The following is a 27710-nucleotide window of genomic DNA, read 5'->3' on the forward strand; positions in this document are numbered from 1 at the left end:
CTCTTTCTCGTCTCTCTGCCCGATTTGTTATGAGGTCATTAAGTACTTTCCTAAATTTTTTAGATCGTCCCAAACATTTTCTACGGCTGACATAGTAGTAAAAATTAATAGGGATAGAAGCAGAAAATAAACGAGAAGGGCGAGAGGCATCAGCGTACGGCGTGAAGGAAAAGCGTTTCAAAATTCGCAGTCAGTTTATTGTAGTGGTCTCACTGTGTAAGGAGAGCTTCTGTGTTTTGTTTTTTTTTTTCGAAAACTTTCATTTCGAAATAAATCATTTTAAATGAGCAATGTCTAAGAGACATGTCGCTTATATAAAACCAGACGAACCTAGTTTTCTTAAAAAATTGAAAAAAGAGGCCGGATATATCGAAGGACCTACAGTAGATACTAAAGTAGGTTAGGACATCCCTGTATGTTGGATTTTTTTTTTCGTTAATTTACGTAATTTATAGCGTGAACGATACGGAAATATTTCCGAAGAAGATTTATTAGATACTGAAGAAGAACAACCTACCGTTGTAGTCCTGAAAACGGGGGATCTAACAGTAGAAGAAGCCAAATTCGAAGAAGAGAGGTTAAAGAAACGTAAGTCTATATTTTGATTCAAATTTAACTTTAACGTGTCTCATTCACTTAATATATTAGATAATACGACGTTTAAATATCATTATATATGTATTTAAATTTGTTTTTGTGAGTATTGTTGAAAAATATCTCGTCAGCAGCTAGACGACATTTACGACGTTGCCGAGTTTTGCAGTGAAAAAATCTTTAAATATGTTGGATTTTCATTTAGTTGGAAATTAGTGAAAATATCTATAATTCTATAATATTTATAATTTATTGATCATTGATAGTTTAAATTTCAGTAAAAATAATCATTTTATATCGTTTTATTGTGTACTAATTGATGGATAAATAAATTCATTAACAACCATGCTATTAATTATATTTTGTTTTATATTTCACATTTTCGATTTTTCCATTACTATATCGACGAATTTTATCGAAGTTACGTCATATATGTCAAATTAAAAAATTCATATTAAACAAATTTTCAATTAAAAAACGAATCATTAGTTTCGCAGATTATAAACAAGATCGTGCAACGGTGTAATTATGTTTCAATAGATTGCCGTAATTCGGCCATGATCGTTATGCGCAATCGTAATCGAAAAGCGCGAATACAAACCCGCCAACTTTTCATATTTCAATTTAACGCAAAACTTTGGAATCACAAATTTATTTTGAAAATTATTTCATGTAAAAAATAAACCAGCGACAGGATTAATTTAGTAAGGAATCGGAAAAATAATGGATCTCGATATTTTGTTGTAAATATAACGCTTACACAATTTTGTAATTAATTTTTCTCCACGTCGGATAGGCTATCAAAACGAGACGGGCTTACGCGATACCACGTCGTCAGAGCGGTATAGCATATTTTGGACACGTGATCGTTGGAGCTCGTTGTTAAGACTTTGGAAAGGTGCTTACTCCCCTTTTTGACGAAAATGGTTTGGTCTATTATACGGAACGGTATTTTGCTTCAGCCTGGCTGGCAGATAAAATTTTCTTCAGCCGCCATATTTAATAAAATTGCGTTTTATGACCTTTACATATATTTTTTTTCAAGTATATCTACGTGAGGATTTTTTAAGATTTTTTTTTGGTAAAAAATTTTAGATACATCTCAATATATTTTTTAAATGCATTTATGTCAGATCTATACAAGGTGATTCAATAATGAATTGTAGATTTTAGGATAAAAAGTATGAAGTATAACATTTTCACGTATACAGGGTGTATGAAATTTTAATTGTAGTATTTCGAATAACTTTTTGGTGATTTTAACGCGTTTTCACGACTTCTATTTGAACTAATCAATTTTTCAAACTTATCATTTTCTATTTGTTGTTTGTACTATTTAATTTTGACACCCTATAATTCACGAAACGTTTCATTAATTCGAGTTGATTTCTAACATTTCTAATTTCGTCTAATTTTTGTGTAGTTTTCTTATCAATTGAACACTCTGTATCACGTTAATGATTTTATTATAGAAAAAGAAGAAACTCCGGCAGATTTAAGTGAACCTGTCGTATTTAAACCCCCGAAAAAAACTAAAGACGAAAATTCTTCTTCTTCTAAAATTAAATCGTCGAATAAAGGAAAACAAATTAAAAATAAAACGCTTTTATCTTTTGACGAAGAAGACAACGACGATTAATTAAACGTAAGTATATTTTTTTATAAAACAGATCGTTATTTACGTCCCTCGTATCGTTTAAAATGACCAATTAAGAAAAATCAATTTCTAAAACTAATTCGAAAATTTCGCAGGCCACCTGTAACGCGATGGTACCCGATAACTGAGTATTGATTTTCCAACTTTATAAATACGATGGTTAGTTGGGCATAAACTCGTAGGGACGATCGAAAAATGTCAGATTTTTATCATATTCATATCGAAATTCATACCGGGGCATTTTTTAAATGGTTTGAATTTTGTTTCAGTTAATTTACTCTATTTGCTTAATTAATTTGTGTTTTTGTGTTTTTGAAAACATTCCTCGAGTGTATTCATACGAATTCTCATTTTTTTCTTTCAGACATAGTGTAAAAAAATCCTTCAAAACGCATTATTATCATAATACAGATCGTATTAAAAGCTCTACTTCTTTATCGGACACTGTATTTATTGTTATCGAAAAAAAAAATATGTGATCATTATAAAAGTATTTTTTATATATACCTACAAAAAATAAAACACCTTGTATATAAATATATTAATTTTTTTTTCTACGAAATGTTTGAGACCATCAAAAGTAGGCGTTGAGGAAAAGTTATTAGATACAGAGTATATAATATACACATCATGAACAAAATGAGGTTCGGGCGCAACCATTCTTAATACAGAGGGAAGTCCGCTTGCGAGTTTTTTGCCGGGTGCGGTATCTCCCATTTAGAAAAAAAAATTCCTATTGAATCATCGTCTCGATGGGATTTTCATTATCATTTCCAAAATTTCCAATAAAACTTTCATTCCACTATGTATTTTAGATACGAAACGATGGTTAGATCGAATAATAACGTATCTAAATAAAATTTTCTTTTCAAATTTTTTATATCATCACGCAAATTCCAATCGAAAATGTTTTTTTTGTAATATAAAACCGGAACCAAAACGAAACAATAACAAAAAAATAATTTTTCTCTTTAAAATCGATAAATTTCCACAATTGTTATAAAATTTTATTCGACAGCTTACGTTGCGAAAAAATCGTAAGACGTTGTGGGATAGAGAAAGCGACGTCACTGTTTCGGGTCACGTGACGTACCGTTAGACGCCATATTGGCAGTTTAGTGCTGCTTTGCTAGGGGTTAGCGATGTGTGTTTAACCGTCTACGGTGTTTTTTAATTAATAATAACCACGATTATTTATAATAAATAATTTGTGATGAGTTGTGTTGTTTATTGTGTCGAAATAAAGTGTCGATGGTTTTAAATATCGCGGGTATTTACGACTATTGTCGATTGTCACATCAAAGTTCTATTGGCGGTGCAGATGTTCTGTTTCTTTCGAGTGAAATCCCATGTGCCATGGCGGGAATTTTAGAAAATTAAACCAATCAAGGTAAAAATTCTAACCTAATACTATTAATATACATGTAATATACGCCCAATTTATTTGTGTTGATTGGGTAACACTTTTTTTTGTGCCCCAGTGGCGTTGGTTGGACGGTAAATCTTGTTATCTTTTCTCTACACAGTCCCACAGTCCAAACCAGTGGTGGAGCAATAGGATTTTCACTTTGCCTTTTCGTTTCAAATTAGGCTTCGTTTTTGTCATTTGTTTACGTCTGTCAATCTTTTTATTATTATTAAAACAAATTACCAATAGAACAATTCTAGGTTATGTTTTCGATTACATAGAAATCGTTTTAAACATTAAAAATAATATTTTTCGTTCAATTCATAACTGTTTACATTATAAAACTTATAAATTCGTTAATTCGTTTGTTTTTTATAAAAATATTATGGAATGAGAGTAAATTATATCGTTATATCGAAGCTATTCAATTTGTTGGGAATTCTATTAAAAAAAAACTTGACCACATCTCTTCTGTGGTATCAAAGCAACTGATAATAACAATGATTCATTTTCACCTAAATAAGTTATCAATTGTTCGAAAGTTGCTTTTTCTTATAAGGTCTTTTATATATTCATATGATTCAATTTCTGTCAGTATTTACGTGTTTATTGTTGTTTTCTATTAATATGACACGTGTTTTGATATGTGTGTCGCTTTTTCTTATATTGTTTTTTTTTATATTTATCGATTCGCGGTGTTTTTGGTTTTCGTTTGTATACGGTTTTTCTTGTGTCGTAGACATCTGACCTATCGGCTATGGCAGCTATCGTGGAAATGGGGGAGGTTGAAGACATTCATTCCAAAGAAGAAGGTGATTAATCCCAATTTTTGTTAAAACCGAATTTGTCGTTATTTTCACGTTTTTCCTTATAGGTAACATCATTATGAATGGTGATTTATCGAATAATGTAGATATGGAAAATCAAGTTAGTCAAGATAGTGTTAAAAAAAGCGCGGTTCCTCTCGAACCAATGGACACAGATGATAACAGTGATACCAAAGAAAAAGAAGAAACTGAAGACAGTAACGAAGATGAAATAGAAGACGACGACGAAGAAGATAGAGAAGAAGAAATCGTTAATAACGTCGAACGAACTTCCGTAGAAAACAATCCTTCGCCAATAGGCGAAGATGAAGCTCCAATGGAAGTTCATGAAATTAACGAGAGTCAATCGGAGGAAAACGAAGTTCGATCTGAAGAATTGGTTGATGATAGTAGCCAAGAAACGAAAGCCAGTGAAGAACAAACAGAAGACGAGGAAATGGCGGAAAAAATAACTGAAGAAAACGATAAAACGAATGACGATAACAGTCGACAAGTCGACGAGAATAGCAAACAGAGTACTGAAGGATCGGAAACGTCTATAAAAAAATTCGAGGAGGATTTCGTTAAAGACAAAGTTGTAGAAATACACGAAATCGATTCAGATGACGACGACGACGAAGCAAACAAAATCGGTGATCCGATCGAATTGAACGACTCGGGAGGTGAAGACGGCGACGTTGTGATAGTTGATGCACCAAAAGAGAACGGAACGTCAGAAGTTATAGATTTGGAGACGCCGGAGAAGAAAATCAAGGAGAAAAAACCATTTGAAGCAGTCACTCCAAGGTATCGCCATTTTTTTTATCATAATTACATCTTTTTTTATTTGTAAAGTTGATGTTTTGGTTAAATAACATGGAATAATTATGTTCATATTACAAAATAATATAGCTGACAACATGGCTTTAGATATATTGAACGTAACCTGTTTTAATTGACGTTTATAACCTTAAATTGTGTATTGACAGTTTTACTGTCATTTTTTATACTGTGAACGAGTCGTTTTTTGGCGACTGATGTATTTAGTATTCACTTTTTTTTATTTGTTGTCATTATTTAGTATAAATTTCAAATTATTTCTTCCAACTCGATAAAAATCATCTTATCTTCGATATGATATTAAATTTTTATGTTCAGATGTCAATTTGAGTTTGTTTTTAGTAAATAATAATTTGTGGATCTTAATTCAAAGACTTCTTTGACGTAAATTTTGAACGATCATTAAAAATTGCTTTTTATAACCTTCAATTTAAACATAACCTTAATTGTCACGTTTAATGCAGGACTTAAGACGTTTTTAGCGACTAAAATTTCGAGTATTTCAATTATTTCTATCTAAATATTTGTTAATTAATGAATGCAGTTTTTTATCGATTTTCTGTTTATTTTTATAATTTCTTTATTGATGTTCTAACCTTAACTTTCACAACCCCAAAAAAAATTGACAAATAACTACTATCTATTTGAGTCGTTTTTTAGCGACTACTCTTTCTAGCTGTTCGTTTCTTCTACTTCAATATTTGACGGTATTATTTATGCAAACCTGATATTCAACTACTATTCTAATACTAAATATCTACGATTTTATGTTTTGAGTCGTTTTTTAGCGACTACTGGTATTTAAACGAACGTTAAAAATTGCCGTTCATAACATAACCTAATTTATTTGTGTCAATATCACGGCCTCCTCTATTAGACATCAAAAAATTTATTTGCATAAATGTCAAAACGTCAAAGTAACGTCACATTGATTATTAAGAATAAAATGTTAAAATTTCCAATTTTCTATTAAAAAATAATTTAAATGAAGGTTAAAACTGAATCAAAATCCTCCCTTAGGTAAGCTGATTATATTTTTTTTCTATATATATAGTATGTTCTCGATTGATTACGTATTAATAGTTTTGTTATATACAGGAGGAGTTCGAGGAACTTGAATAAAACTAAAAGTTACGCGGAAAGCGATAAGGAAGACACAGATACGGGGAAAGTGAAAAAATACGAAAAAGAAAAAATGATGATGATGATGAGGGGAGTGGAGGAACGTTTACCGATGCCGACGACACCGTCGACGGCCGCCGCAGCGGCGGCGGCATCGGCTTCCGAAGAATCGGATATAGAAGAAATTTTACCTCAAGATCCTTTGGCGTGTAACGATTCGATAACAGTCGAAAGGATACCGTCGGATAAATCGAAAAGTACGATAAAGAAAACTCCAATAGTCGTTAACGATACCAAAAGACTAGTAGAAATAGCGACCAAGAGTAATTGTAACAGTAACAATATTCCTCAGGGTACTAAAAAAGAACCTACCTTAGTTATAATAGATACAAATTCTATTTTATCGGGTCGGGGACCGATACCTGTAAATAAAAATTCCGCCGCCTCCAACGCGAACAATCCCATATCGAACGCGACGTCCTCTTATCAGACCGTACTGCCGATGGCGTTGCCCGCGCAAGGGATGTACCCGCCGAATATGCGAGCAACTATCACCCCTATACCCGTTAATCAGCCGCCGATTTTAACCGCCGCCTCTCAATCGGCTAAATTGTCGCCGGCGACTATAACTCCCGCCCAAACGAATCCCCTCTTACCGAGTTTGACGGACGATATGTTTGTCGTCGAAGCGCCATCTTTTATCGTACCGTACGTTTACGAAAAACCGCCCGTTAAGGATTTCAAGGAATTCGTCAAGGAGATCGAACAACAAATCAAGGAGAAGGATAAGAAACGGGACGGTGATGGCGATAAGAAGAAGAAGCAGAAGAAGGACGACGACGAGGACGATGACGACGATAGCGACGATGACGATAAGACGCAAGCCGTCGAGGAACATCTCAAGAAAGAGGTAATTCCCAATTTAATTCTAATTATATAGACTTCTAACCTCAAATTTTATCGTTTTTTAATCCTTTTCACCGTGAAAGATCCAAGTCTTTCAATTCTGATGTTTTTTGTTTGATTTGTTGTCATTTCGATGATTTTCTTCACTATTCGACCTTATTCGTTATTATTTCGATGATGTACTTCACTGCGTGACCTTCTTCGTTGTTATTTTTATGATATGCTTCACTACTCGACCTTTTACGTTGTAATATCGATGGTTTACTTCACTACTCGACCTTTTTCGTTATAATATCGATGGTTTACTTCACTGATTGACCTTCTTCGTTGTAATATCGATGATTTTCTTCACTACTCGACCTTTTTTCGTTGTTATATCGATGGTTTACTTCACTGCTTGAACTTTTTCGTTGTAATATCGATGGTTTACTTCACTACTCGACCTTTTTCGTTGTAATATCGATGGTTTACTTCACTGCTTGACCTTTTTCGTTATAATATCGATGGTTTACTTCACTGCTTGACCTTTTCCGTTATAATATCGATGGTTTACTTCACTACTCGACCTTTTTCGTTGTAATATCGATGGTTTACTTCACTATTCGACCTTTTTCTTTGTAATATCGATGGTTTACTTCACTACTCGACCTTTTTGCGTTGTTATTTCGATGATTTACTCCAATGTTTCATATTTTTATCGTTATTTCGATGATTTATTTCCCTATTTGAAGTGTTTGGTGGAATTTTGTTGTACTATTCGAGGTTTTTATGTTTCTTAGGCGAAAACCGACCCGAATTACGTACCGGAAACGAAAAAGGACCTCGACGACGCCAAAAAGCCTTACTCTTATTTCGATAGCCCTTTAGGTAAATTCTTCATAAACATAGGATTCAATTTAGTACAAGAATACGTTCAAACCGATCTATTGAAACAACAGAAACGCAAACACAGTCGAGAAGGTGAGCGAACCGATTTTTTCTTTATTTAATTGTAAAATTTGGATTTTGTTTTTAGGTGGTTCGAATCCGGAAACGGAAAAAACGATAAAATCTCTAGTGAAAAATTTGGCTTACAGCAAAGAGAATAACGAACCGTTTAAAACGCCGTTGAAAAAATGCGAATTTTGTAATTTCAAAACGGAATCGTCGTTGGCGATGTCCTATCATTTGGAAACGCCGCACATGAAAAATTTCGTTTACAAATGTAATTTTTGTCCTTACGAAATCCGTAGTCCTCACGATATCCTTTTCCATATGGAAGCCGAACACGCGGTGAGAGGTCATCTCGAGAGGGCGCCTGCATTCCACCAGTGTCCAAATTGTCCCTTTGAAGATAATCAAAAAGGTACCAACTTTTTTTTTGCTCATTCTTACCTTTATCGTTAAAATTCAATTTTCAATAGTTTTCATTGACATTTATGCGATTTTCAACAGTTTTCATTGACATTTATTCGATTTTCAATAGTTTTCATTGACATTTATTCGATTTTCAATAGTTTTCATTGACATTTAATCGATTTTCAACAGTAGTTTTCATTGACATTTATTCGATTTTCAATAGTTTTCATTGACATTTAATCGATTTTCAACAGTTTTCATTGACATTTATTCGATTTTCAATAGTTTTCATTGACATTTATTCGATTTTCAATAGTTTTCATTGACATTATTCGATTATCAATAGTTTTCATTGACATTTAATCGATTTTCAACAGTTTTCATTGACATTTATTCATTCACAAATGCCTCGGTGACACGTTTTTTTGTTTATTGACATTTATTTCCTATTCAACCGTTATTATTCACATTTATTTGTTCATAAATGTTTCCTTCGACATTTATTTGTTGACAAAGTCTCCTCCCGACACATTTTTTTGTTAATTGACGTTTATTTACTTTTTTGAACTTTTTTATTGACATTTTTTCACTTACGAATGGTCCTGTTGACACATTTCCCTGTAAATTGACGTTTATTTCCTTTTCATTCGCTATTATCGACATTTATTCTTATAACAATGGTTTTGTTGACATTTTATTTGTCAATTGACGTTTATTTACTTTTTAACAATTTTTATTGTTGTTTTATTTGTTCATTTCGTCTTTATCATTCTTTATTGTCGTTTCCATTCACTTTTATTCGTTTTTTAACAGTTACTATTGACATTTATTTGTCTATAAACATTTTATTGACATTTATTTGTCTATAAACATTTTATTGACATTTATTCTTAGACATTGATAGATTCATTTGTTATAATCGTGCCTTTTGATATTTATTTGCTTCTTAACTGTTATTATTGACCTTTATTTGTTCATTTTGACATTGTCTTCTTTCTATTGACGTTTTATTTTCCTTTTAAGCCGTTTTTATTGACGTCTATTCGCATATTTTGACATTTTTTTGTTTACGAAGGTAAATTGTCGCGCCACCTTGTGACGTGTATGAAAAAATTCAAAGCGGAAAGGAATTTAGAACCGCCCGTCGATTGGGAACCGCCGGCGAAAATACCGAGAGTGCCTAAAATGCGACAACAAGGTTTGAACGCTACGGCGGCGGCGTACCAGGCTCTGTCGAAGAATACGCAATTCCAATTCCTTTCCAAGATGCAATTGCAGAGCGCCCAAAATGCCCTCAACAGGTGAGACAATATTCCATTCGAAATTGTAATTTTTTACTATTTATATATATTTTTTATATTATTTTAGGGGTAGAGGTCGACCTACTTTGGGCGGTAACGTCAATATCAAACCGCAGGGGGCGTTGGTACGACCGCCCGGAATGGTATTCAAACAACAAACCATGTCCGGTGGATCGGTATTAGTACCGACGAATTACCAACTCAGCGGTAATCAAGTTTTCCAGGTTAGTCGAATTTTCAAAAAAGATTTCATTTTTTTTTATATTTTTTCCTTCCTAATTTTACCCGGTAACGATTTTTTTTATTTTAAAATTTTGTAGTTTCCTGTTTAATGCAAAAAAAACAGACATCAAAACACTGCAAAAGCAAAGAAAAATTATAAATAAAAACATTGCACAAATAAGATGTAAAAATAACAATAAATAAATAAAATTAATAATAACTAGTCATTAAATAAACAAAAACTTGAGAAGAAAACAAAAATAAACAATAAACATACTTTAAAAATGAAAAATTCATTCTAAAAATTAAAAAAAAACTAATAAACAAACTGAGAAAATCGATAAATGATTAAAAAAAAATGGAAAAACGATAAAAAAATTATCGAACAAACAAAAAATTAAACCAAACAATGAAATTAAAATTTTATTGAAATGAGTGATAAAATAAAAAATCAATAAACAAGTGAAAATTTAAAAAAAAAACAAGCTAAACGGATACACGAAAAAAATCCCTTAAATAAACAAAAATTTAATAATACAATGCAAAAAAATCGCATTTTTTGTACATTTTTCATATATGTTGTGTGTTAGGTGGTGGGAGGACAAGAGATAAGCGGTCGGCTTGGTAATTCCGGCCACGTCTTTGTCCCCAACGTACCTTCCGCCTCTAGCACATCGTCGGCCCTTCAGGTATCTGTCAACTAATATTTTTTCTTTTTTTGTCCCCAAAAAAAAAAGTATTACATTTGAATAACATCATTTTTCACAATTTTTAATTCAAATGTACTACTCGAATTTGATATACATATATACCCCCTCCCCCACCCTTCCCGCCGTAGAATATTTTGTAAGTTTATTGAAATTTTGGTAAAAGATAATCTTACTTCATATTCTATTTTTTTAATAACCTTTTTTTTTTCTTCTAACTTTTCAATTAACCCCCGTATAAATATTTTTGTATATATATATCGATCGTATATTTTTTTTTTAGAATCAGTCTTCTAGTAAAAAACCCGCTCAACAGCCGAGCATATCGATAACACCCCTACCTCGCAACACGTCCTCGTCGTCGTCGACGACGTCCGTCACCCCGGTATCGTCGGGGGGCGCCAAACCCGGCGACACCACCTCCAAAAATTCCTTCGTAATATGCGAAATATGCGACGGTTACATCAAGGATCTCGAGCAGCTCAGAAATCACATGCAATGGATACACAAAATTAAGATACACCCGAAAATGATATACAATAGGTAATGTGGAAAACGGATAGTTACGAAGGGGGTGTTGATTTTTAATCATTTATTTTTTTTTCTCATTTTTAGGCCGCCGTTGAATTGCCAAAAGTGTCAGTTTAGGTTCTTTACCGATCAAGGTTTGGAAAGGCATCTGTTGGGTTCGCACGGATTGGTTACGTCCAGTATGCAGGACGCTGCCAATAAGAGCAAGGATTCCGGAAGGTGTCCCGTTTGTGGAAGGGTGAGACTAATTTTGCAAACAATATACAAAAAAAACAAAAAACTAAAAGGTTAACGTCGTTTTATAGAAAGGTACCTGAAAATATGAACCTACAACTAATTTGCGTTTTTTTTATTCATTGGGTCTTGACATGTATGTTAATATTGAGTAAAACTATTGAACAAACAATAAATTGTTAAAGTAAAAAGTAAAACAAACAAAATCACAAAAAATGTACATACAAAAAACTAGAAGGAACCTAAAACATAAATGAACAAAACACGAAAAAAGACTAACAAGGAATCGAAATTTAAAACAAGAATTGTTAAAAAAAGTTGTAAACATAAAGAAGTTTGTAAAAACTATAAAAACAAACAAAATCCTTGGAAATATCAAATCAAAAAATTGAAAAAATTTTGAAATTATTTCCAAAGAATTCAAAAAAATGGTATATAGGCCGTTAGTATATTGAGATGAAAGCTTTTGTATCTAAAAAAAAAACGAAATTTATATACGAGGGTTATAAAAAACGTTGTGAAATTTCAAAATTCGAAAAAAAATGATGGGCGACTCGGAATCGTCGTATCTTGTAAAAATGAAGAAAATGACGTGATTTATGCATTATTTTTGCTATGTATATATACGGGTTGCGTTTAAAATGTTCGAATTAGTCGTTTTTGAGATATAAGTGAAAAATTAATCAAATAAATTGAAAAAAAAATTACACGGGTCGAAATATAGTAAATAAACGGATCATATTTTCGGGGGTTGCTATGAATCGACGTTTTCGTGGTAATTATCATACGAGGATTGAAAAAGAAGTTTAATCGCAAAATTTCATAAACGATAACAGCTAAATTTGGAACTTAGTATTTCGGACGATAAAAATGGCGATGATTTATTTAAAAAATTCCAATAATAAAAATGACGCCGCAGTAATATTTGTCGTAATTTTAGGTATACCAATGGAAGTTATTGAATCACGTAGCCAGAGATCACAGTATGACGTTAAAACCGGCTCACCTTTCTTATAAATGTACAGTGTGTACGGCGACGTTCGGTATGTACAAACAATTCGAAAATCACGTATACTCAGCCCACAGCGTAGTCGCCAAAAGGGTGATGGACAAAAAGGGCACGACAACAACAACAGCTAATACGAAATCTTCGGGATCTTCGGCTGATCAATTGAAACCATTGAAGATCAACGACGAAATTACGATTATACCCCAACCGGCTAAATCTTCATCGGCGAACGGTAAAGAAGAAAAAAGTTCCCCTGGTACTAGTAAAAGTAGGTAAACGGACGAAGGAGTTATTCAAATATTTAAAAAAAAGTGTTGATGAACAAACAGATTATTATTATTATTATATGTCATATAATGGATTTTTTTTTATTAATTAATTAATTGATTGATTAAATTTAATATAATTATTTATCGTAGTATCAACGATTTATTTTATTTTTTTCTATTTTTCTCATAAAGTTTCCTTTGATTGGAGGTGAATTACTAAATGAAGAAAATTTGTTTCGATTTTGTATAATTTTGTCTTGAATATTCGCTATTTTTGATATTTGTAGTGGATTCACTCGAAAAGTAGGCGTAGTCTGTTCTTATTCATCAATTCATCAGTAAAATCACCTTGTTTTTAATTCTGGCAGGTTTTTCCCCAGAATTGAACCTTCATTGAGTAAGGTACATTTTGGATAATTCCGGCAGCATTTTTTACAAAAATTAAACTTTCATACATTAGAATGTCCGTTTTTGTTTTAATAATTTACCTTCAATTTAATAATTTTTGCAACAAAATTCGAAAAATCCGAGCTCTTCGGGGATATTATTTTAATTCTGATTATTTTATTGTAACTTTCATTAAAATATTCGCCATTTTTTACGTGTTTTCTTGTTTTTTGTTATTCGTGGTGGATTTGTTCAAAAGGAAGTAGGCATAATGTACTGTTATGTCTTATTCCCATCGAAGACTATTGTGAGAGTTTTTAAAAGAAATTGAAAATTTTTTCTCTTTACAAACTAATTTTTCACAAATTTAGGGTTTGATTCAGTTTTTTTAATTTTTTTTTAATTTTTTTTTCACCAAATTTCAAAATATTGGGGTTTTTCACTACTTTAATTCCAATCCTCTGTAATTTTCATTAAAACATTCGTTATTTTTGATACATTTTTTCTTTTTTATATTTGTGGTGAATTTACCCGTAAAAGTAGGCATAATGTACCGTAATACAATAACCAAAACTCGTAATATTGAAGCCTTTCATTGATATTATATCAACGTTATTTGTTTTATGGTTATTTTTATGAAAATATTCCTTGTTTTTTATATTTGTGGTGGGTTTATTTAAAAAGTAGTCGTAATGTACCATTATCATGAATCATATAGCAAAATTAGCAATAATTCAACGATATTCTGCGCTACTTAATCTACAGCATTTTTTTAAACAAAAATTCAAATTAACACCATTATTTCAACCCTATACATTATTTTACATTTCCTGGATTAATATATTGCTTAAAAAGTACTGTAATACAACAATTACTGTTTATGTCGACTCAATTCACATTAAAAGCTCTCATGGTGGTTTTGAATCCAAATTAAATCTATTTTTTTAATCGCTGTTATACAAATCTGGCTAATAAAACGGATTTTTTTTCTAATTTTGTGTCCCCCTACCATAAAACTTATTTTTGTAGATACTGACGCGACGTCTGGTGGCAGTTCTCGTGCCGAACGTTTGGCACGAAGAAATGCGGCGGATGAAGATTGAAAGGACTCCCTTATTAGTTACTTTGAATTTTCACAAATTTTCTTTGAAGATATAACCAATTCTGTCTATTAAGGACCAAATATCTTATGTCGTGTGTGTGTGTGTGTGTGTGTGTGTGTGTGTGTGTGTGGAATAAATGTGATCCCCCCACTTTTGTTCGAAAATATTATTTCAACCCTGTACATCATTTTTACTAAAACATTCACGTTTAACCAGTGGATTAATATCCGTTTAAAAAGTAGGCGTAATGTACCGTAATTCAATTTATTCCCTTTTATATTAATAAAAATTGAAAATTATTAGGAAAATTTTTGTTAATTGGTCGTTATAGTTTCGTTTAGATTTTGAAATTTAACTTATCATTATTGTTCAAAAATATTCTATAGGGGTAATATGATAAGATGTTTATTTCATATATTTTTATAACAGAACTATATCGTTTGAAAAAAAAACTTGAAAAATGTTATTTTTTTTGTATTCAGATCGTTTTTATTTCAAATTAGCGGATGTTAGTTGATATTGGGAACCGTTTAAAGTTGTTATGCTTGTATTTTCAAATCCTAATTGAAAAATTCCGTTTCTAGGTTATTTTTCATCATTTCTCCGATCGAAAGCATCTGAATTTAACTTATTTTCGTATTTATTAGGCCTCGAAAATAATTTTTTTTATTGAAGGAAGTGATTGAACCCTGGAAATTTGAACCTAGGTTGTGTTTAGTCCTTAAAATCGTTTCTATTGTGAGAAATGTCCCTTTACTTGTAATGTAATCGTTTTAGATGGCTTTTCCCATAAAAAACCATTAAGAAGAGTAATTAGGCACCATAAACGAAAATGCCAATGGAAAATTCAAATTTTTCTAATCAAAAGTAATAATTGATTCCTGAAAACTCGATCCTAGGTTGTTTATCGTCGTTTAATCGTTTTTATGATGAAAAGTGTCTTTATTGCCAACAGCCAACATCATATTATGTGGTTTTTCCTATAAAAATCGAAAATTCTGTAAGGAAACTCCAATCCAAAAAAGTGATTGATTCCTAAAAATTTGATCCTAGGTTTTTTGAATCGTTTATATCATCATTTGACGTGGTTTTACCTGAAACGAATCCATATACTAATGAATCTGATTCCAATGGGTGAATTCGAGTAAAAATCGACTTTTTCAAGGTGCAAAAAGTGTTTTTTAAATTTTTCTTTTGTAATTTTTCACATTTATTGTTCACTTTCGATGCACGTTGTATATTTAGCAATCGAATGGGTAAAAACTGTTGTAAAAATTGTATGGGTCATAGAAAAAAATAATGTTGCACTATATTGTAAAGAAAAATACAGTTTTAGAATAGATAAGTACGATGTAAGTGTTTTTTTTTTGAATTTTCTTTTTTCTCTAGCGATTTTAGTCGAGTTTATATAAAAACAGAATTGAAAATATATTTATAGCCAGATGGAATTTTCTTTTCTTCTAAAATCTCAATTTTGTGGGCCCCGTTTATTTTTATTACGAATTGTCTTATAAGGAATAAGGTAAGTGTGAAATTTAACTCATTTACTTTGACGCCATCTGTTCGGTAATATCCAGATTGCTATCTTTAATCTACTAGATAGTGAAAAATTAAAAATAAATTATATAGTATAGCAAATAGAGCGCACCCGGTATAATTTTAATAAACCACCATTCTATTTTATTTATTATTACCTACAGAGCAATCTGTTTGACGATACTCACACTATAATATTAATCTACTGTACAGGAAGTAATTAGTAAAACAATTGATGTAGTTCGGACACTCTGGCATAGAGGGCGCACCCAATATAATTCTAATAAGACGCCTTTGTTTTATTTTTTATCGCATGCAGCGCTATCTGTTTGACGGTACCCACACTATAATTTTGCATAGAAGAAATTAGTACAGTTTTGATGCAGTTTGGACACTCTGGCATAGAGGGCGCACCCGTTAAAATTCTAGTAAGACACCAATGTTTTATTTAATTTTATTAAAAATCTTACATAAAAATATACAAGGTAGTAACGAAATTTCGATTTATAAGAAACAAAACACGAATTTTTCTGAACAAAACAATGTTTTTTCGTAATTTTTCCATGTCGATAGTTAATTTTAATGACAAAAAAACGTTATTTTTTAAAATCCGGAACCGTAAATTTTATCCCAAGACAGGTATTGTTCCAAATCATCCGGGGAAACGCTTGATTTAACTCTACTCAACGCCTTTTCAAAATCCTCAATCAACAGAGGACGCACTTGATTCGCTTGTATATGTTCGATCATATTCATATCGATGGAACGTATCGGACCGAGCGAAGCCTCCGAACAAAGATTTTTTATATCCGCCCCGGAATATCCTTCGGATCGTTTGGCTACAGATTCCAAATGTCGATCGTCCAATTGATGTTTCTCGTTTGCGATCAATTTTTTTATTAATTCCAATCTTGCCTGAAATGAATATTTCGATTAAAACCAAAGAAAAACACAATTTTTAATTTTAGTCTCTCTCCTTTCGTATTTCGATAAATACTTTTTTAACCACTGGTATATATTATAAATTTTTTTTTGTTTTTTACTGGACCTCATTCTCGTGAAATTTTTAACTATACCTCGTGTTTTTTATAAAGAAATCATATAAAACTTTTTCAAATCCCCTCGTATACATTATTGAAGAAATTAACGAAATTTTCTACTAAACTGCGTATTTTGTACTAAAAAAATTTAGAAACTTTCTATCTGAACCTCGTATCCTTTAAAAATGAAATTTTCGAAAATTTTTACTGAACATCGTATTTAAAAAATAAATATTTGATTTCGCCTTGTATTGGCATTGTATTTTCGAATTAATTTCAAACCTAGTATACAATGTAATAACAATTTTTAATTTGTACTACTGAAAAACTTTGTATTGATCTTATTAACAAATTATTGAGTTAGCCTTGTATATATATACGAGGGTTGACGTATTAAATTATCGAATCAGCCTCGTAATAACCAATGCCTATGTAAATTAAAATTTCTAATAAATTAGCGAACTCACCTCGTATTCCGGTAGCGGTATATACAACCGTTTAACGAACCTCCTACGCGCGGCTTCATCCAATTCTTGGGGTCGATTCGTAGCTCCAATAACCAAGATCCTTTCTTCCGTTTCCGTCGTGGCCCCGTCCAATTGCACCAAAAACTCCGTTTTGATCCTACGCGAACTTTCGTGCTCCGTATCCGTCCTTTGGGATAAAAGAGAATCCACCTCGTCGATGAATATCACCTAAAATTTAATTTAAATCGAATTCATATAAAATTTTTTTATCAAATTTAATGATATACCGAGGGTTGATGTACTCGCGCAACGGTAAACAGAGCCCTAACCATCTTTTCCCCGTCCCCGATCCATTTTGACGTTAAAGACGAAGCGCTTATACTGAAAAACGTCGATTTACTTTGCGAAGCTACGCATTTACCTATAAAACGAAAAATTAAAAAAAATGAAAATTTTATTGGAAAATTCCCACCTATTAGGGTTTTGCCCGTACCGGGCGGACCAAACAGTAATATCCCTTTAGGAGGTCTCCTCAAACCGGTGAATATATCAGGTCGTAGCATCGGCCATACTACTGCTTCTTGTATCGCCGTTTTAGCGAAAGATAAACCCGCTATGTCGTTCCAATGTAGTGTAGTTTCGCTATCCATTATTTCAGATTTGATCAGTTCGATCATTTTGGGTTCTATGTGTTTTAAACGATCGTCTATTTCGATAGACGTTTCGTCTTGTTTTACATCTTCATTACTACAATTAGATCCGTATAAAAATAATACAAGAAAAATGTATGGGATTATCGTACCTGTGCGATAAACACGGCGATATGAATTTACTATTAACGTTCCTTCTATGCCCTAATTTCCTTTTAGCAATCTGAGTTGTAGTACCGTACTTTTTAAAATTTTGTAAATCTAGTTCTTCCCTAGCAGTTTTGAATGCCCCACTAGTTTCTTTTCCTATTTTCATATCTGTAGTTGTAGTTTTTCTTTCGGGGTACAAAACTTGTTTAACGTTTCGATTAGTTACTAAACGATTCTTAAAAGTATCCAAAAACTCTTCTAATTCTGTTTTACTTAAATTTTCCGACTCAGGGCAGTAACTTATCGATTCTGTAGCACAAGGTAAAGGTTTTATGAACGATTTAGGATTTATAGTACCTAATTTCGATTTGAAATTAGAACTTACGACGTTATTAGATTTTGTTAATACAGTTTTTAATTTATCATCGTAAATAGTTTCATCGTTTTTATTTATATACGATTCGAGTTTATCGTTAATTAAAGCACAAATATTTTCATTGGATAAACTGAAATATATACAAAAAAAGATCTATTTGAGCCTTTGGAATAAAAATTTTTACTCACGTTTCGGGAGACGCTTTTACCAAATGCACCAGTAATTTTCGTAAACTATCGGAGGTGTTTGCATCATCGAAATAAATTTCATGATGTACTGATAGATTTAAATCACGTAAAATGTTATTTTCCATTTTAATTTACGATAAAAACAACACTCAATAAGTTTAAAAAAGTGAGGTTAAGTATATATATATATAAGTACGGCAACAAACATCACCATGAAGCGTATTGCATAACTAGTTGTATTATTTATTTTTTAACTAAGAACAAAAACTATAAATTAGTTAACCCTATTTAATTTTTCAAATCGAAAAAAATGTTACTATATTTGGTGTAAAAAATTGTTAAATTTGATTTTAAAATTTGTAAAGTTAGACAACACGTATGACTTTAAAGTGTGATGATTGCATAATATACTGAATTGTCAATGACGTTTCACGTTATGAATGGTTAGACCTCAATATCTATCGCCAGGTTTAACGTCAAATTATTGTTTTCCTAATGACGTCACTATATTACAAATGATTCATTTTTTATCTATCACCCTTTTCATCAAATGACGTAATACATGTGTATAACAAATTGCATAATTGATAAAAATGACGTCTATGGTACAGTTTAACGTGTATATGAAGACAATGGAAAAATCAAAGTTTGGGAAAAAATAAACAACAAATTTATGAAAACTTTTATTTAAGCACAACTAATAAACATTTTTTTTTCAATTCAATTAACAATTTCTTTAAGTTTGGCTTCCAAATACTGCGCTCGATGCACTAGTTTATCCCTAGATTTAAATTCGGTAAATGGTACTGTTAAAATTTTGTATCCCCTCGTATCTAATAATCGTATAGCGAAATCATTAGTACCGGTAGGGGATATTTTACCTCTACACATATCGTGATAATCGAAAATCAGTAGAGCCACTCTAAAAGAAAAAACAAACAAAAAACCCAAATAAAAAATCATTATACACTGCTCGACAAAAACTTTCCAACCAACCTTGTAGCGTTTTTATTCATTTTAGCCTGTTCGAAGGGTAGGGGGGTACAATTTTTGTCTAAAACGAACTCCGCATCTGAAATAATGAGAAAATTTTATACCGGAAACAAACGCGCCGATAAACTCACCGATAAAAAAACCGCATCCGGTATCGACGCGCGTCTTTACCAATTTATCCGAACTTATCAAATTTTTTAACGTATCCAAAACGGCTATTACCATTTCGTTTTTATCTCTAGCCGGGGCTAGAGTTATATCTCTTATAATCGAATTCGAAGATATCCTACTACCCTCGTATTTTTTGAAGAGATATTCTGCCGCTGCATCGACGTTTATCAATTTCAATTTCGTCGATAAGTTGACGGGTTCTGGATGCGGGAAATGGAAGAAGAAAAAAAATCGGTTATTTACGATAAGTTATACGGGGGGACGCGTGAAATTTACCTAATTGTTTTAAAAAAGACTCGTCGAGTACTGTGGAGATTTGATTTTCGGTCGCTTGGTCGAGTAAAACTAGAGACCAAACGATGTCCAACCAAACCGATGGTTTTCCCGCTTCCGAAATTGTTATATGAGGTGATAATACCTGAAACGCATTTTTTTTTTTAATTTTAACACGCAATTTCGAAATTTATACAAATAAAAATCTAATGATAATAATTGTAATTTACACCCGTATAAAAACGTTTCTTTTCTATTATCCCCCGTATAAAACATTAAAATCATACTTTTAGTGATAAAATCGATTCAGAAACGTTAAAATATTCCAAATTATAAAAAATATGGGAAAAATTATAGAAAATTCTATAAAATTTCATTTGAATCACTGTCAAGTCGTAAAACATCTGAAAGTACCCTGGTATGTATGTTAAATACTTTTTCTATCAAATAAAAACGACCGCTTCTTTTTAGAAAAATGATAAAACAAGAAATCACATCTTATAAGCAACTATATACAGGATGAATATTAGTTTCTGTTACAAATTCAAAAATATTTCTTTATATCTAATATACCCCATATAAAATATTGTTATTGAGATTTTCTTGATCAAAATGATTCAGAAAAGTTAAATTCCAAAGAAAAAACCTGTATAAAGTAGAAAAACTTGTCGGATACATTTGAACTACTATTGAATCATATAACATCTAAAAATACTTTCATATATGCTTTAAAATATTCATTTTTATACAAAGTAGACGATTTTCTTTTAGAAAATCGAATAAAATTCAATAAAACCGCAAATTCACATCATATAATTGCTCATATACAGGGTTTACTTTTGCTACTGTTTCATATTGCCATCATTACCAATCTACTAGAGTCAATTTATCAGGTTAAAATCACAATTATATCACAAAAATACAATTTTCCAATGTTAACTTATCTCCTTACCTGAAACATCTTCTCCCAATTATGAGGTTTATAATTTAATACAGCCAAAGTCATCAACCAACTAAAAACATCCTGCGGACGACACAAACTCTGATTTTTCAATATCCATTCACTCAAACTATCCAATAAAGCTGAAACAACTCCATCAACAACCAAATTCCATCAAAAATCGAATACAAACCTGGATTTTTGTACTTCAAAAGTCCCATACTGGTCAATATCGAACCGATCAACGAACTCTTCTTGATCTCCTTTTCCAATTCGACTGCAACGTCGCCCGCTACCCTCGATAACAAATTATCGTCGATGAAATTCAACGTCGCCATCGAATAAAGTAAGTCGCTGCACTGTTTCAAATCCAATTGATCCGTACTTCTCGTTATATTATAAGATAACGATCGTAACAACAACGTCGATCGGCGTTTCTTTTGAGATAAAGTTGACATAACCTTAAAAGAAAATTGTTCAAAAATCGATTAAATAACCACAAAATGATCGATTTACTTTAACCATTTGCGCTAAAGTGATGTTGGCGACCATTTTTGCGGCTTCGTCGTCTGCCGTGACGCTTAGGACAGTGGATAAATCTTCGCTACGTGAACCGTTTTTAATATTTTTCGTTAATTGATTTGATTTGGTTAAAATCCGACATAATTTAATGAATCTCGGATCCGATTCGAAGTCGGATATGTTCACTTTACCCGTAGCCGACCAATCGGATAATATCGAAACGACCTGAAATTCTGATAGCTATTTCGTTTTTTATTTAATTAAAATCTCGTACTTACTTTTAACGCGTATCTTCTGGATATTCCGGTACCTTCAGATATCGATAGCAGTTCTTCGATATTGGTAGCGTTTGAAAGTTTAACGTCAGTTTGGGGGGTTTTAATATCCGAATTGTTTTCCATTGAATTTAAAGATGCGAAAGCTGCTGCCACCATTGATCTATTTGAAAGTTTGTTTGATTGTTCGGTATCTTCATTTTCCGAAAACGCGGATGTAGTATTGGGTTTTTTCAATTGAGGCGACGACGACGAGGATAATAAATTTAACCTTACCAAACCGTTATTTCTATTGCCTCGTAGAAATGCATTTGTAATTTTAAACATCTTTATTTGACGAGTATTTAATATTTATTTACATTTTATTTATATTAACTTTTTAATAAAAGAATTCTATTAAAACAATTCGTAACCACACATTTTTATGACATAAGAATAATGATAGATGACTCAAGTCAAAAGTAAAAACGTCAGCAGTTTTTTCGCGAACGACTATTTGGAATACGATATAATAAATAACATTTACACACTATATATTACACCAAATTATACCTGAATGGGTATATATTTATCTATGTTTTCATGTTTCGTGTGTTCATAGGTTAAGTATGGTATATATACGTAAATGTTAAATGTTTTTCTCTTTAAATATCATATATTTCTTTTCAATATGATATGACGAATAATGACTAAGTAAAATCATGTGGTCTAAGGTATTGGATGAAATTTGTACACTTCTGGATACGTATAAAGGTAGAGATAAGGTAAAAAAAAAATGAAAATTCCATTCGTTCATAGTTTATATTACAATTTGTATGAATTATTTGCAGATTTTGAGGACTCTAAGTTATGTAACCAAGTTCTTAGGAGGTGTACAGAATAATGATGGATTGGCTAAAAAATATTTTATATTCAGCTCGCAAATGTCGGCAGCAAGGGCCACCCTTCGATTACTTGACGATTTTCCCATGATCCAATACAGTCTTCAGTATGGTTGTGGAAAACATGTAAGTTTAAGCATTAAAGTTATGTTAAAAAATTAGTTTTATGTATTTATATCAAGTATTCACTTTATTTCAAATAGTTGAATAATATGAGACATTCTGTGTATAATATATCATGTTATAATAAATTTTATACTGGTTCTTGTAAAAAAAATAATTGTATTATCAATTTTCCAAGAGCAAACAACAAATTTTCTAAAAATATTACAAAATATGATTTGTTAAGAATTTAGGATATTATGAAAAAATATGATAAAATAATAAATTGTGGTATCTAGTTTTTGTGAAAATTTTGTAATTTCTTATCAAAATGTTTTTAAAATAACAAATTCTTAAAAAATCCTACAGAACCCAATTTATCACAAGTTTGAAGACATTCTGTATATAAAAAATTACAGATTAGATTCTGGTACTGAATTTTTGTGAAAAATAAAAAATAGTTTTTAAAAAAAATGTGACTAAATCAATCAATTAGTCATTATTTAAAACTTTGAATTTAGAAAAAAAAAACAACATAATTTGTATTCTGTATGAGAAAATTGACAAAATAATAGATTGTGATATGTAGTTTTTGCTGATTTTTGTGAAAAATACAATTATTTTTAAAAATGTTTCAAAACTAACAAGTTCTTAAAACAATATAATTTATGACAAATTTAAGACAATTTGTATAAAGAAACTGATATAATGATAAATTAAGTAATTCTTATGCTGGTTCCTATGAAAAATGTGACTAAATCAACAAATTTTCCATTAAAATGCTTTGAAAAGACAAATTCAAAATCAAATGATAAATATAATCTGTTATGTAAATTCTGATATTCTGTATAAAAAAAAATCGTGAAATAAATTTTAGGAACCCGACAAATTTATGGCCCAATTAGGAATACTGACCAATATAATCGATCAGGTATATTATCCCATTGAAAAGATGTCTTGGTTTGCAGAACACAAGCTCATCACAGGTGTAGATAATAATAAATGGGATACAGCCAGTTCAGTTTGTTGGGTGCTATCCATATATTTAACACTTGTTAAGTAAGTTGGTTTTATATATTATGGTGAATATTACGAAAAAGTTTTAATAAAATATGCCACTTACCTTTCAGAAGAACTACATTTGAAGTGTTTCTATGATATAATTCTATACAAATGAATTTCACCACCATTTTTATTGAGAAACTTAATAAAACTATTTTAAATTTGACAAGTTGGTTAGGCGTGTTTTCGCGAAGAGCCTATTTTAAATTTGACATATAAGGCAATTTTTCGAGTTGTAATTTTTTTATTACAGTTTCTCCTAGTTTACATTGAAATTTTCGTTTTAGAACCTTGCGGTATATCGCAGTTTTAGAAAGACACAAAAATTGTGTTGCGCTTTCCAATAGGTAACAAAATTCAGTAACATAATCAATTTAAGAATTAAAATTCTGTTTTTTTAGTATCCCTTACGAAAAGATACTGTTGGCACAAAAAAATGAAATTCTTTCTGCTATTAGATTGTGTTTCGACTTGGTACACGCAGTAAACACTCTACCGCCAGGTTTCCTGTGGTCCTCCAAATTGAAAGTATGGCATGTGGGCCTAATTGGCACCGTTTCATCAATTTTGGGGATATATCAAATTTTTTACAAGCGAAAACTGAAATAATTCAAATTCGAAATCTATTTATGGTAATTGTTGATTAAATTTATTGTTGAATTCTATTTTGTAATATAATTTATCAAAAAAACGATCCGTGTATTGATTTAACCAACATTTTTTATATTATACACTCACCTTTTTCATTTGTCTATGGATTCCAATATGACGTCACTTGAAAGATTTAAAATACCAGGTGCAATCAAAGTTTAACGTATATACGATGAAAATTGCAAATATCAAACCCCATAAATTTCATTATGGAGTTGTATATACGAGGTGAAGTCGAAATTGCTTGGAAACATTTTTGGGACGTTTGGTGCGTTAATATACGACGTAAAGTCAAAATATTGTCTTTTGGAGGGTTAGACGTGTATATTTACAAGGAGGATTCAAAATAAAATGGTTACGTCGTATATACGAGGCGAAATCAAAATGTTAACGTCATTTACTTTGGATGGGTTTGGTTGTTTATGTACGAGACGAAGTCAAATTGTCCATTATTTTGTGAGGATTTCGTCGTATATACGAGGCCAAGTCAAAACGTTATCGTCGAATAATAATTCGAGCAACTTTAAAGCCTTTATTGATATTTTAAAAGTATCAGTACTAAAGTCGGGAAACGTTTCGACCCTATTAAGCTATCATATGTCACCGTTATGTCATATTTAAAGGTACAACGAGCATTTTATTCGGAACTAGCTACCGTTTTTTTTGTATCATTTTTAAAAAAAAGCATCTTGAAATATGGCATAAAATTTTTTTAAAAATTATTCGATGAGAATGTACACAATATATAAGACGAAGCAACAACAAAAAGAATCGATGAGGATCGATTATAATCGTCGAAGAATACGATCGAGAGAATTTGAAAAGTGAAGATAAAATCGAATACATATACGAGGGATATTTAGAAATGAAATTTTATTGTGTGCATTCCCATTTTTTTTAGTAATAAAAACTGACTAAAACAAAATAAAACACTATTCGAACATTTATCATTAAATTACCGAGATGTTTGCAAAATAAATTTCATCAACGACGCCGTTATACGGGGTATTGTCGAAATATCGAAATTTTATTTATTTCCAAAAAAGAATTCGAAATATCGGCATAGAAATGACGATGAATGATTTTTGCAAACGACTCATTGACGTGTTTGATGGAGTAGAATTTTTTTTCAAAATCAAATGAAAACAAAATGAGTATAGAAAGAAAAACAGAAAAAAGAACGAGGACAGAAAGCAGGGAAGCTGAATGTCATAAGAGATCCAAAGAATAAGGAACAGAACTCAAAATATCGACCAAAACAGATAGTACCGAGTCCAAAACATGTTTGGGTTGAACTAGAACGTATCGTAAGTCCAGAAAAAGAATTGACAAAACTAGAAACCACAAAAATAAGTCTAAAAAATGTTCCAGTGGAACTAGAACATGAAAAAAGTCCAAAACAAGAACTGGGAAAGAGAGAACATGAAAAAATAAGTCCTAAATATGTTCCAGTAGAACTAGAACATAAAAAAAGTCCAAAACAAGAACTAGGAAAGAGAGAACATGAAAAAATAAGTCCTAAATATGTTCCAGTAGAACTAGAACATAAAAAAAGTCCAAAACAAGAACTAGGAAAGAGAGAATATAAAAAAATAAGTCCCAAATATTTCTAGGCGAACTAGAACGTATAAAGGGTCTAGAAAATGAATTGAGAAAACTAGAAACCACAAAAATAAGCCCAAAAAATATTCCAGTAGAACTAGAACATAAAAAAAGTCCAAAACAAGAACTGGGAAGGAGAGAACATAAAAAATAAGTTCAAATTATGTTCTAGTCGAACTAGAACGTATCAAAAGATCAGAATAAGAATTAAGAAAACTAGAACAACTGGGAAAGAGGGAACATACAAAAATAAGTCGAAAAGATGTTCCAATGGAACAAGAACAAGACAAAGTTCAGAAAGAGAATTAAAAACATACAGAAATAAATCGAAATGATGGTTCGATTGAGCGAGAAGGTTAAAAAAAGTCCGAAAAAAAACCTCCAGTTTCAATTTTTGGCGGTTTGAATTTTGTTATACTCCATCAAACATTCAAAAAAAAAGCACCAACACCAAATTAAAAAAAAATGAAATCAAACTGTTTCTCACTAAAAATTGAATAAATCATTCAGAGAATAAAAAAACATGAAAAATAAAAACGTAACATTCTAAACTAAAACAATTAACATACAGCGTGCTTTTAAAAAGTCAACCACCACCGAGAAAATTATTATTTTTTTTTTCTAATAAGAGAAAACTCGATTTAGCGATATGAATCACACATTTAATAATAAACTTTTTGAACAATAACAATTTTTTTTCATATTCATACATAGGGGTAGGAGGTAAGGGGGAATTATAACCGAAATCGTAGTGACCTTGTTCATAGCCGAATCATCGCCGATTAGAGCAGTCTCATATCAATATCAATTATACAGTTTACGTCAACTGTAAACGCAAATATCTTAAAATTTATATAAAAAAAAAAATATTAAGAAAACCCGAAAAACGCGAAAATTTAACGATTAAAAAATATTTTTTTTTTAGTTTAAATATATTAATTATTATTATGATCAACACTTAAAACTACACTAATAATAATGTTAAACACCGACAAATCCAAACTTTTTTTTCATATAAAACGCTTTGTTATTGCTAAAATACGGGAACTCTTAAATTTTTTTCATTTTCTTTTGAAAATTTCAAATAAAATTTCACATATATATATATATATATATATATATATATATATATATATATATATATATATATATAGGGACGACGAGAAAAGTGTCCCGATGTTATTTTGATCAATCAGTCGAGAAAGAAAGAAAAAAAACGAAGTTCTATAATCCATAAAAATATCTTGGACTTGTTACAATATTTTAAAAAAAATTTCATGATTATTGTTACAGGGGTGAAACGAAAAGTACGCTTCCGATGTTATTTTTAAATTATATTCGACGGATATTATGGAAATTTGACGAATATGTTATAAGACGGACGAAAATGAAAATTT

At 31.1% G+C, this 27710-nt stretch overlaps 6 protein-coding genes across 9 annotated transcripts; 4 read left to right on the plus strand and 2 right to left on the minus strand.

Moving 5' to 3' along the window:
* The first annotated feature begins 195 nt into the window (after positions 1-195).
* LOC130442869 (uncharacterized protein KIAA1143 homolog) lies at positions 196-2073 on the plus strand. The gene is made up of 2 exons (XM_056777256.1): positions 196-395; positions 456-2073. The coding sequence occupies exons 1-2, from the start codon at positions 291-293 to the stop codon at positions 603-605; spliced, it is 255 nt and encodes an 84-aa protein (XP_056633234.1). The 5' UTR covers positions 196-290; the 3' UTR covers positions 606-2073.
* Positions 2074-2101: 28 nt separating this feature from the next.
* On the plus strand, positions 2102-15882 carry LOC130442868 (neurofilament heavy polypeptide). 4 transcript variants are annotated; one of them, XM_056777253.1, is made up of 13 exons: positions 2102-2239; positions 4399-4471; positions 4534-5272; positions 6404-7337; positions 8113-8293; positions 8349-8678; positions 9747-9972; positions 10040-10196; positions 10785-10883; positions 11185-11444; positions 11517-11670; positions 12607-12943; positions 14361-15882. In XM_056777253.1, the coding sequence occupies exons 2-13, from the start codon at positions 4417-4419 to the stop codon at positions 14432-14434; spliced, it is 3546 nt and encodes a 1181-aa protein (XP_056633231.1). In that variant the 5' UTR covers positions 2102-2239; positions 4399-4416; the 3' UTR covers positions 14435-15882. The 4 variants fall into 4 exon arrangements, with proteins under 4 accessions (XP_056633231.1, XP_056633230.1, XP_056633232.1 ...); XM_056777252.1 differs by lacking the exon at positions 2102-2239 and adding an exon at positions 3321-3641; XM_056777254.1 differs by lacking the exons at positions 2102-2239; positions 10785-10883 and adding an exon at positions 3358-3641.
* A 528-nt stretch (positions 15883-16410) lies between these two features.
* Positions 16411-19221, minus strand: LOC130443590 (fidgetin-like protein 1). The gene is made up of 6 exons (XM_056778341.1): positions 18842-19221; positions 18280-18783; positions 17950-18224; positions 17765-17898; positions 17478-17705; positions 16411-16885 (listed from the first exon to the last, which is right to left on the minus strand). The coding sequence occupies exons 1-6, from the start codon at positions 18964-18966 to the stop codon at positions 16574-16576; spliced, it is 1578 nt and encodes a 525-aa protein (XP_056634319.1). The 5' UTR covers positions 18967-19221; the 3' UTR covers positions 16411-16573.
* Positions 19222-19510: 289 nt separating this feature from the next.
* On the minus strand, positions 19511-22467 carry LOC130443589 (uncharacterized). The gene is made up of 8 exons (XM_056778340.1): positions 22019-22467; positions 21735-21965; positions 21412-21679; positions 21231-21361; positions 20282-20423; positions 19966-20205; positions 19838-19913; positions 19511-19763 (listed from the first exon to the last, which is right to left on the minus strand). The coding sequence occupies exons 1-8, from the start codon at positions 22340-22342 to the stop codon at positions 19562-19564; spliced, it is 1614 nt and encodes a 537-aa protein (XP_056634318.1). The 5' UTR covers positions 22343-22467; the 3' UTR covers positions 19511-19561.
* A 102-nt stretch (positions 22468-22569) lies between these two features.
* Positions 22570-26052, plus strand: LOC130443591 (peroxisomal membrane protein 11C). The gene is made up of 5 exons (XM_056778342.1): positions 22570-22779; positions 22846-23022; positions 23876-24057; positions 24348-24407; positions 24462-26052. The coding sequence occupies exons 1-5, from the start codon at positions 22717-22719 to the stop codon at positions 24667-24669; spliced, it is 690 nt and encodes a 229-aa protein (XP_056634320.1). The 5' UTR covers positions 22570-22716; the 3' UTR covers positions 24670-26052.
* On the plus strand, positions 25780-26324 carry LOC130443368 (uncharacterized). Its single transcript, XM_056777940.1, has 2 exons — positions 25780-25827; positions 25872-26324. The coding sequence occupies exons 1-2, from the start codon at positions 25780-25782 to the stop codon at positions 26322-26324; spliced, it is 501 nt and encodes a 166-aa protein (XP_056633918.1).
* The last annotated feature ends 1386 nt before the right edge of the window (positions 26325-27710 follow it).

Source organism: Diorhabda sublineata, chromosome 4 (genome assembly GCF_026230105.1).
Source record: "Diorhabda sublineata isolate icDioSubl1.1 chromosome 4, icDioSubl1.1, whole genome shotgun sequence".
NCBI classification, from domain to species: domain Eukaryota; kingdom Metazoa; phylum Arthropoda; class Insecta; order Coleoptera; family Chrysomelidae; genus Diorhabda; species Diorhabda sublineata.